The sequence below is a fragment of the Neopelma chrysocephalum genome, unplaced genomic scaffold, assembly GCF_003984885.1.
Source record: "Neopelma chrysocephalum unplaced genomic scaffold, ASM398488v2 Primary Assembly neopelma1_96523, whole genome shotgun sequence".
Classification (NCBI taxonomy): Eukaryota; Metazoa; Chordata; class Aves; order Passeriformes; family Pipridae; genus Neopelma; species Neopelma chrysocephalum.
Genome location: NW_020925169.1, coordinates 621,404 through 640,367, shown reverse-complemented (window position 1 = coordinate 640,367; position 18,964 = coordinate 621,404). Strand labels below are relative to the sequence as shown.

General features: G+C 35.8%; 1 protein-coding gene across 9 annotated transcripts in view; it reads right to left on the bottom strand.

The window, feature by feature from the left end:
* Nucleotides 1-6,118: 6,118 nt before the first annotated feature.
* The window catches only part of KIAA0825 (KIAA0825 ortholog), a 248,123-nt gene continuing 235,277 nt past the window's right edge, over nt 6,119-18,964 (bottom strand). For all 9 annotated transcript variants that reach the window (XM_027708751.1, XM_027708741.1, XM_027708743.1 and 6 more), the window contains one exon: nt 6,119-6,634. In XM_027708751.1, the coding sequence (XP_027564552.1) occupies nt 6,511-6,634 (124 nt within the window). In that variant the 3' untranslated portion in view covers nt 6,119-6,510. The remainder of the gene's footprint in view (nt 6,635-18,964) is intronic.

The following is an 18,964-nucleotide window of genomic DNA, read 5'->3' as shown; positions in this document are numbered from 1 at the left end:
CCAGGTAAAATTTTTTGCCATTTTTTTTTTTTGGTTTAAACCGTTTTCGTCTGTATCTTTGCAGCTCTGGCTATTTCCTGTAGTAAATTGTTATTTTTAGTTATATTTCTCCATATTGCCCCTTCATTATTGGAGGAGTCAAGGGGAGGAAAAATAAAAAGGGGAGTGACTTATCTGAAGTTCTAGTTCTCTAGTGGTTGTCCAAAACCACCACAAGGGAATATGACAAGGTTAAATCTCGATAAAACATCCTTTTTGTATAAATTCTTTCTGTGTTTTGGATGTAATACGAGGATAATGTGGGGAACACACTGGTGTTTTAGTTATTGTTCAGTAGTGCTCACCCTAAGTCTTTTGAGTTTCTCATGCTCTACCAGCAAGGAGGTGCACAAGAAACCAGAAGGGAGCATGGCCAGGACATAATTTTCTCATCTCGACTAGACATCTATCATTTGTTCACCTGGACTTGTTCCCTAAGGCCCTTTCTGTTACCATGCCTTTGTTTCTTAATTCCCAAAATATAAATACTAAAACAAAGGCCAGAGACTGTGTTCCTTTCCCAGTCAGAAAATTGAATTTGAAAGAGAAGGAGTTGCAAAGAGAAAAACTGTCAACTGCTAGTCACGTGAAATAGTGGCAACACTGCACTGAAAACAGCACGGAGGGAAAAAAAATCAAACTCAGAAACAAGATCCAGAGATTGTCAAGAAAGCCACTAAACTAATAATGCCTTGAAAGAAGGGTCGTGGGATGCACTGGGAAAGTGAGATAGGCAAGCCAGCCAACTGATGAAGGAGGTACTGACCTGGCTGAGGGTTCTGCCAGTGCCTGTCTGCATCATGGGCATAAGAACAGCTGTTCTCGCTGAGAGTTGCAGTCTGTGTGACAGAGCATGCAGTTTTCAGTGCTGTCAGTATTAAAGTATTTTTTTGTAGTTTAGAGGAAAAAAGGCAACTCAAATCGTATCAAAGATGGGAGAAGTTATTTTAAGACTTGTTTATCATATCTAAAGAGAAGCACACCAAGGGAGCCAAATATTAGTCGTGTCGATGACAAGTGATCATGTTCTGTAGACAGTCCTTCTTACAGTAACAAATACTACTTTAACAAGGATTATTTCAAATGGCTGAAAAAAATGTTGTCTCATCAACTCAAAAGAAATTAACAGAAAAGCTAAATGAAAAGGTTATGAATTAAACCATTTTTAACCCCCAAATGTGAGCTGCTGATGTTTAGTACTGCAGTTTTGTGGAAACAGGGAAGAAGTTCTTAAGGTCATAAATATATGCAGGATAAACAGAGAAACAGGGAATTTGGTAATGGACACTAAAAAAACTAGGAATTATTTGAAACTTAGGTGAGTTAAGAGTCAAAGCATAAAAGGGAAAAAGCTGCAATATGCAGTATTTTTTATTCCCATTCTGCAATGCACTTTATGGTGTGCTTTTTCTTGTCCTAGATTTTATTTGTTTCAATTGATTTTATTTATATTTTTTGTCTTCTTAAAAACTATCTGAAGAACTTCAAGTGGCACAAAAACACTGAAACAGAAAGCAAGATCAAATGAAAAATTTGGAATGACAGAAGTTGCCTTTCCTTTTTTTTTTTTTCTCTTACACCACCTGCTCACAATTAAAACTTTATCTCCTCCAGATCACACATCAAAGGTAGGCAGGATCTTAGAAGCAGCTAGTACATGATTGTAGCAAGTAGAATGTCTGAATTTAACTGCTATCCTGCAATGCAACTTTCATAAACGATTGTTAAATCCTCCTGTAGTTCAGTGCTGGTAGAACACCATGGTCCTTTCCTCAGAAGTAGAAATGTTTCTGCTTTCAGCACCTGGCACTGTTAGTTATTAACATCTTTAGTTCTCAGTCAGATTACTGCTGGTAAAGGACACACTAAACCTGGCAAACAGTTCTCAACAGGGCTATCAGAGTGTACTGAAAGTGGTCAGTTTTGGTTAACATGGGTTGGATTTATATTTGCAATAAATGTGGTCTGTTTATTCACTTTGCTCTGCATCCTAAAATTGAAGGATGTGATCCACTTTAGGAATACTTTTCTGTGACAAAAGGATGCAAAGAGTATCAGGCTAGAGCAGAATCACATGAATCATATGAAAAACTGCATTGTCTTTTGATGACCATCTTATGCCACCTACTTCATGAAAATCACAAGATACTATTTAATGCTGAGCAATGTGTTTGTACAATATAGGTCTCCCTACTGAGCAATTTCAACACAGCTCCTGTCAAACCCAGGTCTGGAAAACAAATACATTTGTTTTAGTCTTAATTTTGTTTTTGTTGTTAATGGCAGCTATTTCCAGAGATTAATTAAAAAAACCCCAAAACACAAAAGAAGGAAAAAAAAAGGCATAGTCTTTTCATCAACCAGTTGCAACTAGAATAGTAACCTTTAGGATGTGTGATTCTCGGGAAGAGTTATCCTCTGTCTTTTGGGACAAAAAGTTCCTTCTGAGGCTAAGCCCAAAAGAAAAGAGAATGGGAAAAAAAAACAATTCTCTTTAGAATTTCCTTTGCAGTTTCTTTTCACTTGCTCTTTTGGCTTGACACCAATGGAGTAGGCTTTTTGTGTGCTATTGATAGTGCATAAATAGAATTTATTTAATGAAAAATAAAAATAGGTTAGCTTCCTGACAAAGATGATATATTAACTTTTGAGAAACATTTTTCCTTAAATTAGATACTTTAAAAAAAAAGTGAAATACTGAAAACTGATGAAAAAAACAACACTGTTCTTAAGTGCTCTTGCAGGGCTGAAAAACCTTTTGGCTTGAAAGATTTTTCTTTAATTCAGAATTCTTATTTGGCTTGTTATTTACTCCCTGAATCTGTTTCTTATGTCTCATTCGTGGATAATTTATTTTGGTTCCTGCTATTGTGCCAAAAGTATGATACACAAATATTCTCAAATTTGTCTTCAGCAGTTTTTGCTGAAACTTGAACATACATAAATCTGTCACGACATTCACTCTTATGCTTCATTTTATGTTCTCAAGAGTTCTTATAGTCTTTTATGTCTTTGTTTTTTCGCTTACTGCTTTTGCATTTGTTGTAAAGTTTAAATATATATGATCTATATTTCAAGTTCCCACTCCTAATTCTTTGGTCCTGTATATAGTTGTTCAAAAAATGCCAGACTGATATGAAAAGTTTTGGTGGAATAAAACAAAAATTTAAAGCAATAGTATTGACAGAACTTCATGGTCCGTGTTCTACTATTTACTCTGTAGATATATGGGTTTACAATATAAACCTTGCGAAGTTATTTCACTGCTGTTACATGTGTAAAGAATTTAACTGTACTTTGAATTTTGAAATATTGCATCTCAATATATGATTACATGATTTATTTTTGCAAGAATGTACTTAGCATACCTACAATTTTTCCATTGCAAGCTATCAATCCCTCAGCTCCACAAATGATTTTTAAATAAATTATGCATGTTAGAGCAGATGACTGTTTCAGGGTATTATATAACTTCAAAATAAAATAAATCTAAACAATTTGTACCTTTTCTGTTATGTAGTTAAATGCACCTTTTGGTGGAGATATCTGTGTGCTGATACCAAAGTCTGGTGGAGGTACAGTCAGTAATGATAAGGACTCTGCATAGCTTTTGGAAATAAAGAACAGCCTGCCATGTTCTGGTTAATTATTTATCTGAAGAGGAGGACAGATGATTAACATTACACATTTGCATTGCATTAATGCAACAACCTCTATCAGTCTGTTCATTTATAAAGTGGAAGGGCATATGTGAAATTAGAGAGCCTTAACTAGAATAGAAACTGTTGCTGTTTGAGGACACCTAATCCATTTGTCTCTGAAAAAAGTCTTCATAGCACTTGTTCAGCCATCAATTTCCTGAATTTAATCCATCCCTGCAGGTAGGATTCCTGCCAACATAATTTCTTTCCCAAAGCCACATCTGGCTTATCCTAGAAAGTAATCTGTTTGCTAGTCATATGCCAGAACAAAACCCACCAGCCATTTCAACCTCTTACATCCTCAAGGTTTTTTCCATTATCTAGAGGGGAAGCATAAACTTAATCTAGGCAATAAAATCCACTTAAGACATGTTTATTATATAGAATATATACATATTTACATACCAAAAAAGTGTCCTGTACATTAGCAAACAACTCCTTAAACATGAAATTTCTGGATTTTACAGGGGTGAAAATCCAAGTGAAAACAACTACTGCACTTCTTGAATGATAACCTTGCAAGTGGTTGGTTTGAATTTTACATTTATTGAATTCTTGGTTCTCTAATACTGTATCAGGTTTGAGAAGGCATAAGCTTTACTGATAAGTATTTAGGTGTTTGTAGGTTGTCAAAACAGATGTGCTATGGATTTCCAAGTGTATATTAAAAGTTCAGAGAAATCAAAGAAAATAAAACCTGGGGCAAAATACATCAGTTTATGTAAAAAACATAACTCACTAGCAGCATAGCTCCCACCATGCCAGGTAACAAAGGTAGCTTAGAAGAATGGAAGAACATAGATACTACAGAATTCATGTGGAACATTAGGAGCAGAAGTTTTCAGATCCTAAACCTGAAATTATTGCCCATATAGGACCTACACTGCTTTAAGTCTGTGTAACTACACTAGAAGATTAATTATTTACCCATGTACAACTGAGTGGAACAGTATCACATTCTAAATTACAGCAAATATTAATAAAACAGTAAGTTTGTCAAGGATGCCTGAAAGGCATTTCTGAGGTGGAAAACAAATCAGAGTCATCTGACCCATGAAGAACTATATGACCCTACTTCTTTATGGACACCAAATACTCAAAAGTTAACAGATTTTTTACATCAAAACAACAAATTATGGGAAAAAAAGGATAAAATAGTTGAATGTCAGGCAATTACAAATTTACCAAAGTTGCTTATATAACCACATTTCCATCCTCTAGTGAATTAAACTTGGGACAGAATGTACATAACAATGTCATTCACAGTTATCGATTGTAAGGAACACTCACGGATGCATTGCTAATTATTCATCAGGCTTTTTAATGACTGTTGTTTTACGGAAGTAATTTTAGTCAATGTATTTATTTATTGAGAGAACTGAAAAGATACTATTTTTCTAAAAGGTTGTCCTAAAAAGAAAGAGTTACGTGCTATTGCAGCAGAGCTCCACCATCAATGAAGTTTGAAACCTGAGTTTGGCAAGGCAAGACATAGCATTCTGTTTGACCTAGTAACTGGAAAAGATCAAACCTGTTGAATATGATCCTGGTTACATAGTTCTTTGCCTCATTTCTAGATAGAGTACGGATGTGACTCAGGGCAGCGCAGACACTTTGGCTGTTGTCTGTTGAAGCCTGGGTCACTTTACTGCAGAAACTGTATAATGATGGTGGAGTCACCATCCCTGGGTGGTTTGAAAAGATGCCTTCCTCCTATTTAAGTGGTCTGAGTTATATCCATAACAGCATCTGTGTGAAAATGTGCTGGGAACAGGAATAGCTGCTGCACAGGTTGCAGCCTTAGCAAGATCTTGTGAGGGTCCTTCATCAAGCAGAGAAAATAGTTCCATTTGACTTCCAGTGCAAGAAACAAACTGAAAAATTATGGATTATTTCTGTAGAGATAAAGAAATACTAACCACACCATCTGTATAAAAAATATTGTCACGCTGATAGTTTTAACAAGTGTATAAGAAAAAGATTTAATATTTAGAAAAATTTTAATATCAAACTGGGATTATTTTGAAAATAAAATTTTACTGTATTTATCAGAAATAGATATTATTTATAATTCTCTCAGTTCACTGCTAAGATAATCTTCTGACCACTGCCTGTGAATAATTCTTTAAAATAAAAAGATGCTTCTCAAAACTTCTAGTTGCTCTATAATGTGTCTTTTAAGCCATAACATACACTGGATGTTAAGTTAGGATCTGTGAGGGTAATAAAGCTGATGCATTTTGGATTGGGAAAAATGGCCAAGTGTACTCATTCTGGAGCAACTCAAAAAGGACTGCAGATTTATGGTCTATACCTGTCCCTTTTCATGTATTTTAGGTGATCTAATAAACAAGCACCAAAGGAGAGAAAAGGTCCTTGGGGACAGAGACTCCAACTCCAAAGTGGTGGATGGAAACCAGGAGTATTTGCTTAGCATGCGTCTAAATTTGCATTATTTTCAGAGTGAGTTTTATACTTTTAAAACAATTCTTGATTTGTCATTCAGGTTTATTCTCCACAGTATTGAGATACACTCTCCTTGTTTTGTGACATTGACATTGTCATATATTGTTGCTCACCTTATGCATGCATGAACAATTGCTGCCTGGATGTGGTGACTAGACGATAACAGGGGAATGCTCTTTAGTTTAAAACTCCTACTATCTCCTACAGGAAATACATATTCCTGAGCTTTCTAGTCCTGTCAGTTATAACTAAGCCATTAAATTAATCATGTTGAATTCAGAAAAAAGGTGCTACCCAAAATCTGTCAAGGTAATTGTTCTTCTTTATTCTCTGAGATAGGAATGCTTGGTATCAAATAAACATTTTTTAAGTGTTCCACCATAACTCTCTCCTCATCTTCAAGATCTGCATCTTCTTTCATCTCCCACCTGAAAAAAAAAACTTTTTATTAATTTTTTATGTGTTTTAAACCAGTCTTTAGCATAAGCAAATAAATACAGAACTTGTTACTATCAATTCAACTGCCCTCCCTATCAGTGGGTTACATCAGTTGAAATTACTGAATCATTCGAAGTACAACCCCCAAACTTGCTACACACACCTTGTCATGGCCACGAGGATATTGACACAAATTGTCAAAGCTACCACATAATCTTACTTATATTTATTGCAATAGTGCTCTTTTTTTTTCTGTTTTATATCAAACACACACAGGTAGAGGTGGAAGCCTAGTCAAACTAGGAGAGAATAAGAGGAAAAGCTAACATATGCTTTGGAAGTTAAGCAGATGCTCTCAATGCTCTCTAAGTTTGCAGTGAAAGGTGACCACATGATGTCCAACCAAATATTTAATGTGATTGTCATAATTCTCTGGCAGTGATGGTACCATATTACAAAATACCACAAAAGTGACAGGCTCTTTGTTTCTTAAACCATCAGGTATACCTATCACAACCAGAAATAAATGACATCAGATACTTCTTTCCCCATGTGAACACTCGTTTCTAGTTTAGGATTAAGTCCTAATACCATTACAACTGAAAAAGTGAAAGAATATGAATTTTTTTCTTTTTTTTTTCAGTAATTAAATATAGAACCTTAAAAGTAATGCAGTGTTCCCTTGAAGCAAATCAGAATAATAAACTCAGAATTAATGCTGCTATGTAGTCAGCTGAAGAGGTCAATAACTAACGATCCCAGGTTTGGGGGTGAAAACTGGAATCTTTATTGAACACACAAAAAGCAATATAAAGGTCTTGGGAGCAGGACATATTAATGAGGAGGATGGGTTATGCTAACTAGGGGATGGATTATGCCAACTAAAAGATTACACAATTTTCTGCTAGAGTTACACAGTTGGTTAATATTTTCCCTTAGCTAGGACCACATGGGGGAAAAAGAACAAAGGGGTTTCTACATGGTCTGATAACATCATCACAAAGTCTTTCCATATCCTGCTGCAGGAGACAGGCCAATCAACATAGTTAAATATCAATAGGTCTTGTGAGGAAGGTCCTCAGAGTAAGGAGTTTCTCCCAGCTCCTGCTGTCCTTGGCCTGCTACATAGTCTCATCAGCTCCTTCTCTGCTGATAGCTGAGCCCCAGATCCCAACAGTCAGCTAAACTTTGTAACACTCAAATTATGCCTACACAATGCTCAGTTATGTGGCTCTATCTCTTCTACAAGTTTTTTGGATATTTAAGAATTTGACATTCCTTTAATATTAATCTCTTTCTGTTCTAAGTAGACAGTGAAGTGTAGCCTCTCAGTTCAGACCAGCTGAAGACAAAAGGTAAAGCATGAACACAAGATACAGAAATCAGATTTTCAAATATTAAATCCAATAGGTTATGAATGAGCCATAAGATGCTGCTGAAAAGTAGGAGACAGGGAGAGAAGCAGCAGAACAAAGACTGCTTTTAGGAAACTAATGTCAGGAGCAATACTTTAATCCTGTCCTCACAATTCTTAGGTCCTCATTCAGACTGAAAAACCAGAACCTAAACTATACAAGTTTAGATTGGTGAATAAATGAAATATAATACAGAAAGGTGGGAAAATGGCATTCCTCATATTTGCAAGAGGAGGACAGTCATTATTGGCAATAAAGTACGGTGTACACTTTTTGTAACTATTTAAAAGCTTACTAAAGCCAGAAAGAAAACAAGTGCTCTGTAGTACAATCTCATTGTTAAAAAACAGCTGGGAAAAAATATGTTCAATGAACATGTATAAATTAGCATATATACATCACATCTTTACCTTAAAAATTGAATCCCAAATTGAATCCCATATTACTGCCTGAAGTGAAGTATCAGAACAAGCAAAGCATACTATGAATAAAATTGAAAGCAATGAATGCCTATCATCAAAGTTTTGCAATAATTAACTTCCTATTATTGCACTCATATGTAACTCCTATCGTATATAACCTTATGTGAATATTAACATTACATACAATTAATTGCTATGTCTGTCTGCTTCATTCTCCAGTGAAATCAGCTTGACAAACACCTGGTCCCCCATCTAATTTAGAAACTTTTTCACTTTCATGCTTAAAGTCTGAGGACAATGTAGTTTTTTAAAAGACTACTGGACAGTAAGGAAGAAGGCCACAACACATCTTTATCATTCTAAACGGGATGAGAAATTAGCTGTTAGTTTTGTGTTTATGTGGAAAAAAGCTAGCATTTACTAGTCAAAAATTTCCAAAATAGAAGTTTTTACTAGCATATCAAAAATGTGTCACGATTGTTTTGGCAATAGTAATTGGCATAAATCCAACTAGCCAGTTCAAGTAATGTGAATATGAATAAAATTACCATCATGAATTACTTTCAAAATGCAAGATTCATCAGTTTAACAGCCAACTTCTGTTGTTTCAAATCATTAGCTCATTTCAAACATAGCTCTTAGAAAAAATTTCCAAATTCATAGGTAACATATGTTTTATTTCAGTCTGGCTATATCTTGGAACATCAAATAAAATCAGCATTTCAAAAGGATACTGGAGTTATTTGAACAAATCCATCATATCACCACCTCCCTTTTGCTTAGATTTCATATAACCATAGAAAGATGAGTTCAAGTGTCCAGAAATCCCAACTTTCAGTATGTTCTTCATATTTTAAAGAAAGCATATGTTAAGAAGAAAATGCCATCATCTTTGTAATCTTTAGGGTAGCACCAAAAGTTTTCAAGCCAATAATACTTGTGTACTTAGGAGAATTAAAAATTTTAAATGTTTTCAAAATATGCTGAAATATCAAATAATGTAGATGACATACTGTGTGCACCTGACATGAATCACTGAAACACTTTGCTGTTTTTGTTCTGTGTTGCATGTGGCTAATCAAGGGGGGACAGAGGGAGAAGTAGTATATTTTTTCAGACAGATACAGCAAAACACATCAGCACAGATAAATATAGGAATTACTGAAGTTTTCTGCTGGTCAGCTTAGACCTTAGATCATGAGGTCAAAGAGTATGACTAGCACTGGGAGGGCTTTTGTTTCTCCTCATAAACAAGAAGCAAAAGAGGAAGAAGTCTTGACTGGCACATTCATAAGCTAACAAAAAAAGAGCAAGGGGGAAGTGTTCAGTAACCCAGGAAGATCCAGTGATCCCAGCTCAGGTTTATTTAGCAATGTATCCATGTGCTATCCTTGCATATAAATAGCATCAATGTATCTATTTATATAAATGGCTATCCAGGACTATATTTTGTGATACTTTTGTTTCTCCACTTAGTGAATGATAGGAAGTAAAGAAACAGTAAATACGTTTGCAGAGACGCAGAGGAAAATCTTCTGTGCACCTGTTAGGCATGCTGGACATTGCAGTAGGGCTGGACACATGGTGATATATTTGCTGCTTTGATTTTCTGTTGCAATATTGCATATATTTTGTAAATTGTAGATATATTCCTATGAAGGCACTTTCTACAAACCATAACAGGGACTATATATTACATTTAGGTGCTTGTTACAGATCAAGACTACATACATGCAGTTGATACCAAAGCAGTAGTATATGAAATCAGAAATAAAACATATGAAGTAGTATGCAATAGGGATTGCCAAAGGTGACAGAGATTTTACCTGCAGCAAATTGCCACACTTTAAGAAGTTTTGCTATGAATTTTACATTAATAAATACTCTTTGATTAGTTCCTAGGTTTGTTTATAGCAGTTGATTAGTTATAACAAGTGTGTAAATATTAGAGGGAAAATATGTGAAATGTTAAAAGCAAGAAGAAACATGAACAAAATTTAAATGAAATGTAAGAATACTTTTCAACAGAGATGTATTTCCAACTTTGAAAAATATCCTTATTTGTATCAGAGTATATAACCATGTCATTTTCTAAAGCTTATACAAGCCAATAGCTAAAAAGTGAACAATTTATAGAAAGGGTCACACTAATATAAATTTATAGTGGCATTTTATGCATTGCTAACAAGACTTATCTAGTATTTTGCTATCTACTGCATTTCTTAATGTCTTGGAAAATGTTACATCACATAATTCCACAGAAGGAATTATAATCAAAAAAAAAAAAACAATGACACCACTGTTAGTTTCTATGCAAAACCTAATATCTCCTCTTATAGGGAATTGTTGGCAAATGTAGAAACATTAACTTTACAGCTGCCCATTAAATAGCTGAAAATATGGATCTCTATATTAAATAATAGCTATGCCTAATAGTTACTATGTATCAAAAAAGAGAAATCAGCTAAAAAGATTACGTAATTGACATCCAATCTAAATCAGACACAAACAGTGCCACTCAAGCATCCTAACATGGGTAAATATTCAGACTTCAAGCACCGCAAGCTCTTAAGCTTATCTTTTGTTAATGTAGTGGATTACGAATAGAATCAGGGAGCACAAGTAGAGAAGGTCTTTTTGTGCCAAGTACTATGTAAGAAAGCAAGAGTGGAGAGGAAAAAAACCAAACCAAAAAAGATACTTAAAGTTAACTTACATTCCCTTTTATCTTTGTGATATGAGTAATTCCATGTAATCCACATGAAAATATTTTCCACATATTCATCTTCAATCTCTCCAACAAGCTGTTTTGCTGTAATTTTCAGACTTTTGTCTAAATGCATTTATTTACAAATAACACTATAAATGGAAGGAGGCAAAAGAAAGCAATAGTTTGTCCATAAACATCTAATTGATGCAATTTTGTGAAATTGATATGAAGCTCTTCTTATTGTTTAAAAGGTGCAGATTTTCTGCAAGTGACTTAGCCTTATGATGTACTGCCAGCTGTGGCAGATTCTCTTACATCGTGTGCATGCAGCTGTGGAGCCTTCTCAGTTCAGTTGGTCCTCTGGTCCTTTTCTGTTTAAAGAGTATTTTTCATGTGTAAGTACTCCTGTAGCCTTTTAAACTTGAACAGATGTGAAATGATTAATTGTATTTTTTCCAACAGTGATTTTCATAATTGTCCTTACACTTATTCCTTATAAAATATAGTTATGATAGATATTATTAGCAGCTTGCTGAAGATGAGACTGACCAATTTTTTTGTCAGCTGTTGACAAAGAAAGAGGAAAGTGACAAAGCAGGCATGAAGCAGAGACAGGTGTTTTGGTGTTTTGTTTTGCGTTTTGCAATTTCCACACTACTTATAAGCCATCACCACATATCCTACTCTTATAGCTGCGCAGGACCTTTACTGAATTCAATTACCTTTCATTGAAACAATAATTTATCCCTTTGTACCTTATTATACTGGTGAACTTATACCTGACATGGAAAGTATCTGGCATTTTTGTACAATTCTTGAGATTACTTGTGATAAATCAATACATTTAAATTTAAATGTACATGTAATTGTTTATTTTAATCCAAAATAAAAATATATATTTGAATTTGTTAGAATACTGCCAATAAATTCCACTGAGCTGGAATGGGTAGAAAAATCATACACTTAGTTAAAATATAAAGACTTGCTACCATCTCATGGAGCATTTTAATGAATAACCTATTTGCTTCCTGAAGTTTGTAAGAGACAGCTGTGGATTAAGTTTTTGTAGGCTGTGAAACAATTGTTTTATCAATCTCTAGCATGTTATACCTCACCACAAGATAAGAAATTTTAGCAGACGGTATATTGTTTGCCATTTTTAAGTAATAGAAGAATATAAATCTCTGTAAGTTCCTCTTCAATATTTCACCTGTAAATACCCCTTTTGTAACATGAGAAATCATAGACCATGCAATACATTTTACATCAATGTTACACAGCCAACTAAGTCCAGTGAATGTTCATAATCTCAAGCCCTGAAAAGTCTTTCAGTTTCCATGTGGTTCAATGTTTTATTTTTTTAATGGTAGTATTAAATTAAAAGGGAAGCCTCTGGATTGCATTTAATTAAAATAATTTATTTAAGACTGTTACTAACATTTAAATTCCTAAACATTACCCATTTAAAAAATGTCTGCTTTGTTTCAGCCATTTATGTAGTACTTTTCTCATATTTCTCAATATCTGTTTCATACACATACTAAAGACATACTTCCCTGAGGGACACAAAAAACCCAGGGAAGTGAACAGCCATTAAATACAGAGAGGAACAATGCAATGTGTGTAAAGGTTCTGGTGGTGATATTCATCCTGAAATCAGACCAACTGGGACAATATTTCTATGTCTATCTAATGGAACACAGTTCCCTTTTCTTTCTTCATTGAAAATAATCAATAGCCCCCTGTAGTGGAAAGTTATATTGCTTTCAGGTGAATCTGTGTGAAAATCAGTGTCCACTATCGTATTCAGAAATAAATGAAATCTGAAAATTTCGATACAGTTTTGCCAAATTCCTCTGATACATATACACAAACATCATGAAAAATGTTCTTCCAGAATCCTTCTGATCAGTAAAACAAATTCATTTATTTCTAGAAGATACAAAAGAAGACACCATGGGAATTATTGTTTATGTTTTTAATTATCTATATGCCACAAGAATGGGAACAAGGGGAAAAAATTCTAGGAAGTCACAGCTATAAGGAATCAACAGAGTTATGTTCCTACTTCCGAAGTGCAAAGGAGGGGAGAGGGAGAGGGAGGGGAGGGGAGAGGAAGAGGGAGAGGGAGAGGGAGGGGAGGGGAGGGGTGGAGCTTTGCTGAAGCTGTCACCATCTTATTCTGAAGATATATACTCTGTTGGTTAGGTTTCTGTGGCAGCAGAATGTCTTTTTATTTTCTGTTTTTTGAGATTTCCCTTTTTATACACAATGTTTTAGAAATAAATTAGTTAAGTTTTTATTTAAAAAGAATATTTCAATATGGTTTGGGGTTTTTATTTCAAATATTTTTTTTTTTAGCCCAAACTGTTATTTTCAGCTTTTCAAGTAACCAAGTATAGAATCACAGAATCATACGATGGTTTGGGTTGGAAGGGACCTTGAAGATCATCTTGTTCTAAGCCCTCTGCCATGGGCACCTTCCACTAGACTAAACTGTGAAAAGCCCCATCCAGCCTGGCCTTGAAATACTTGTAAAGTACTTTATATTAAAACAAAGCACTTTGGTTTTTTTGCTGTTTCTTTTAAAATAAGTTCAATTAAAAGAAAACAAAACAAAAAATGAAACAACTCTAATAATAACAATTTATACAGCTTCAGTTTGCTGGATTTGTGCCTTACTCAGGCTTGGACCAAAACACATTCTCTCACTGCTTAGAATCTTAAGCAAAGTTTATTCACCAAGGATGATTTCTTATCATGACATTACAGAAATAATTGTCCTAGGATCACATGTGCTTATCGCTTGCAGGTTGTATCATGTCCCCATTATTTTATTTCTTCTATAGACTATTCCCAACACCTCTAGTGCATGCATGAAGTTGCTTATCTGAATCTCTAAACTAAGAACACTGTGTGCTTGTGTAAATGCATATAGTTCAAATATGTATGTATAGAGCATACCTTTGTATATATACATACAAGTACTCATGCAAGTAACAGAGTAATGATACAAGCATTCAAGAGGGCCAATTTTATGGAAGAATGGGATCAATAACACTATGTCTAAGCTAAGTGCTTGGAGATGACTACTCAAAAGATTATATATTTTAAATAATTTAAAATAATTTAGTAATCATCACATGAAATGAATTTAAGTATTTTTAGCATTACTATAAATTTTTAAGAAAATCAAGAGGCCCAAGGAAGTATCTTATGATCGCAGTGCTAGCAATATTTTCATTCAGCCAATGCATATGATTTACCTACATATAATTACATGATAGAAATGCATCTAGTAAAATGATCTTGCTCTTCATGTTCTGCTTGTTCCCTCTCTTCACCCTCCCCTTTTCATTTCAATTTAAAAAGGCTTTCCATAATAAATGGTGAAAACCCAATGTAAATACTTTAAAGGATCAAACTTTGAAATGCGGTTACTGTGGCATATGTGTGTTCTGTAAATACAAACACAAGATATATCTGCCGAGAAATTATATTTGATAATTTGACAGCTTTGTGCCTTAAGAGTATAAAAAATTCATATTTTGTCAACAAGAAACTTCTTCCATTTGGTAAGAAGGGGCTACTATGATAGCATAAAAAGATTAATATTTTGAAAACATAAGATTATTATGGCAGTAGTATAATCTCCTTCTTAATGCATTGAAATTTTTAAAAATACTCATTTTTTTTCTTTTAGAAGAATTCCACTCAGTTCATAACTTGCAATATAAGCTTAGGGGAGCCGGGAAGCTGACTTTTATTTGCAGGTTTTCTGCAAATTTAAGCAAACAATGGTCTGCTAAAAAGCTTGTTGATTCATGTTCATAGCACAGAAAAACCACTGCTCTCTGGCCTGTAGCTAGAATACCCCAGTTTCCTGTGAGGACCAAAGAAAAAGTGAATTCAACAAGCCTAGAAGTTAGCACCTGCTTCCTATTCTATTTTCAAAAGTTGGTACCTGGTTGTTTAACCTGGTCTCCTGGTACTCCTCAGGGATTACCAGGAACAGACTGAAAATGTAACAACCCATTGGAGCAGAGATACCATCTGAAAGAAGAACAAAGTAATCTGTAGATTAAAATTTACATGGCCCAACAAATCAATTTCAGACTAGCAAAGAGGTGAATAAAAAAACAGAGAGGTGATAAAGCCACATGTATAGGATCTCTGTACACAGTATGCCTCATTGTTAGTCATTCAGGTCTTTCACTGCTGTATTGCAACTCTGTACAGAAAGGTTAATGTGATATAAATAAATAAATAATTTGTTTATGCTTGGAACAGAAAAACTAGTAATTTGCCCTCTTTCATTCCAAACAAGATAATATTGCCTACAGCAGTGTAACTAATATTTATATCCAGAAATGATAAAGCCACAAATGCTAAGAAGAGACAGGTAAGTGAAATGAGAACTGAGAATATTGGAAATCAGTCATGCAGTCCAACATCTTGCAGCCAAGGTAAGAGGTAAAAGAAATTCCCTGATAGCACTCCTGAATAAATTGGAAAAGAGCTTACTTTCTCTGCTTAGCTCAAATTCACTCTTTAAACTGTTAGCTGAAAAAAGATAATAAACAAAGGCAAATTTCATCTGGTTTTGGCCCACTACAAAGACTGGTGGCTCTACAGAACAGCTTGCTGAGCTCTGGAATGTAAAACTGAAGGAAGAATCTATAAAAAGTTAACTTCAAAAAGCTGTGCATTAAATACATTTTAAAATCATGCTGATTAATTTACTCAACATGCATACACATGGAAAACTGTAAACTGTATTTCAAGATGCATTATTAGAGTAGTTTCTAAATAGGGAGTTGATTAAGCAGAAATATGACATGATAGAATGTCTTAATATACCTCACATTTATGGTAGATTTTTTCCACTGCTTTTTGCTTTGGGAATTTAAATACTACAGTGCAAATATTGTTTTAAAAATTATGAGGCTTTAGTTTTCAAATTAACCCAGTAGAATAATATAAATTGTAATATTTGCTTTACTAATGCAAGAAAGAATTGAGGAATTTTCTTGTACATAGTATAACTACAAAAGGAATTGGCCTATTACATTATTTTTCAATAATCTGTTAGTCTTGCAATAGGCAAAAGCTTGTGGTATGGGAAGAAAAAACAAACAGACACAAAAGCTGTGTGAAAAAAACGTACATGATCTGAGCACAATCTATATCGTATCAACTTTGTGCATCCTCCAGTGATGACTTAGTCAAATGCTTAGCAGGCTAGTGAAAATAATATTTGGCAAATTTTTTGCCCAACTTCCTATTGACATTGTTTTGTAGGGTACATAAGCTAAGGATGGCATTATTCAAGAGATAAAGCAAAAAGACCACTACAAAGCTTGTTGTGTGTTGTGTAAGATACACATGATGTCCAAAGTGGAAGTAACAAAGCAGGGAGGATATGGATGCAAAAAAAGACATGCAAGAAAACAGTAACACCTTGGAAATACTTGGTTGAGACATGTAGATTCAACTGAACTGCACATTTTTGTTGCTGCTATAATCTAAACAATATTTATTTGTACTGGGAACTTCCTTGGGATTATGTGCATATATATCTGCAACCAGGAAATCAGGAAGACGTGTTCACAACTTTTAGTGGCATAGAAAACACCAATTTTGTGAACACTTTTTATGAATGTATACCTGCTCTTACTAATTTTCAAAAGCAAAACACATTTCAAAGCTAAAAATCAAGAAAATGCCTTCAGAAAGTTTAACAGGTTGGCCTTTGCCAGTCATGACCAAGTCCTACATTGTAGCTTTGGTCAGAGATGTGAGGAGAACAAGGGAAGATGTACAGCACTCTGTGATGCTGCAATAGAGTCATTCAGGGAGGATTTGATTAATTGCTTAAGAGAGGGAAAAAAAAGTGTCACTGTAGGATGGTCTGCATCTTTCTAATTCAAATGACTCACAGAAGACATGAGAGTGACAGAGGAAGGTTCTCCCATGTAATGGTGAAATTCCCACCTGCCAGACTTGTGACTTTGTGTCTCTGCATGATGAACTTTAAAAGTTTCGATTTCATCTTGGTACAGGTTGGGAATATTTTGCTTAATCTCAGAAATCTCATGACAGAAATATAATTTATCTGCCAAGTATATCAAAATCATAGAATCACGGAGGTTGGAAAAGACTTCCTAGATCACAGAGTCCAATCTTTGACTGAACTCTAAGTGCCATGTCCAGTCCTTCCTTGAACTCTTCCAGGGATGATGACTCCACCATTTTCCTGGGCAGCCTGTTCCAATGCCTGACCACCCTTTCAGTGAAGAAATTCCTCCTCATGTCCAACCTGAAGTTACCCTGGCGCAAGCTGAGGCTCTTTCCTCTTGTTCTGTCACTAGCTGCCTTGGAGAAGAGACCCCCACCTTGCTACAACCTCCTTTCAGATAGTTATAGAGAGCAATGGGGTCTCCCATGAGCCTCCTTTTCTCCAGGCTAAACAGTTCCAGCTCCCTCAGCTGCTCCTCATAGGAAATGCACTCCATACCCTTTCCCAGCTCCATTGCCCTTCTCTGGACTTGCTCTGGCATCTCAATGTCTTTCTTGAAGTGAAGGGCCCAGAACTGGACACAGGATTTGAGGTGCAGCCAGTGCTGAGTACAAGGGGATAGTCACTGCCCTGGTCCTGCCCACAGCATTTTGATGCAGGCCAAGATTCATACTGCTGGCTCACGTTCACCTGGCTGTCAACCACCATACCCAGGTCCTCTTCTGCTGGGCTGCCTTCCAGCCACTCTTCCCCCAGTCTGTAGCACTGCAATGGGGTTCATGGGATCCAAGTGCAGGAACCAGCACTTTGTCTTATTGAATCTCATACAGCTGACCTTGGCCCAGTGATCTAACCTGTCCAGATGCCTCTACAGAGCCTTCCTACCCTCCAGCAGATGAACATTCTGCCCAATTTAGTGCTGTCTGCAAACTTATGGAGAGTAGACTTGATCCCCTCGTCCACACCATCAATAAAGATATTAAACAGGATTGGGCCCACAACTGAGCCTTGAGGAATCCTGCTAGCGACCAGCTGCCAACTGGATGCAACATATTTGCTACCACTTTCTGGGCCTGGCCATCCAGCCAGTTTTTAATCCAGTGGAGAGTGCACCTGTCCAAGCCGGGGGCTGCCAGCTTCTCCAGCCGAATGTCACAGGAGACAGTGTCAAAGGCTTTGCTGAAGTCCAGGTACACACATCCACAGGCTTTCCCTCATTTACCAGGCAGGTCATAAAAGGCGATCAGGTTGGTCACGCAGGACCTGCCTTTTCTAAAACCCATGCTGGCTGGGCCTGATTCCTTGGTTGTCCTGTATGTGCTGCGTGACGACACTCAAGATGATCTTTCCATAACCTTGCCAGACATCAGGTCAGGCTGAGGGGCCTGTAGTTCCACAGATCCTCCTTCTGCCTCTTCTTGTGGATGTCACCTTGTCCAAACTCCACTCATCTGGGACCTCCCCAGTTAGCCAGGATGGGTGATAAACGATGGAGAATGGCTTGGAGTCCACTCTCTGGAAGTCCAAAGTAGAGGTTTTGCTGACCATCCAAATATTACATATGGAATTTTGGAAGATGCCCAAAAAACCCAGATACAGGTGGAGCCTACAGTATCTGGAAAATGACTATTACTTAATGCCACTTTCAGCATTTGAAACAGGAACCTGTAGGCTATTAACTTCTTTGCAGCTGCTTGCACATTTCAGAGAACATGCTGCTATTCAACAGCATTAGATGAATGCTGATTAGGACA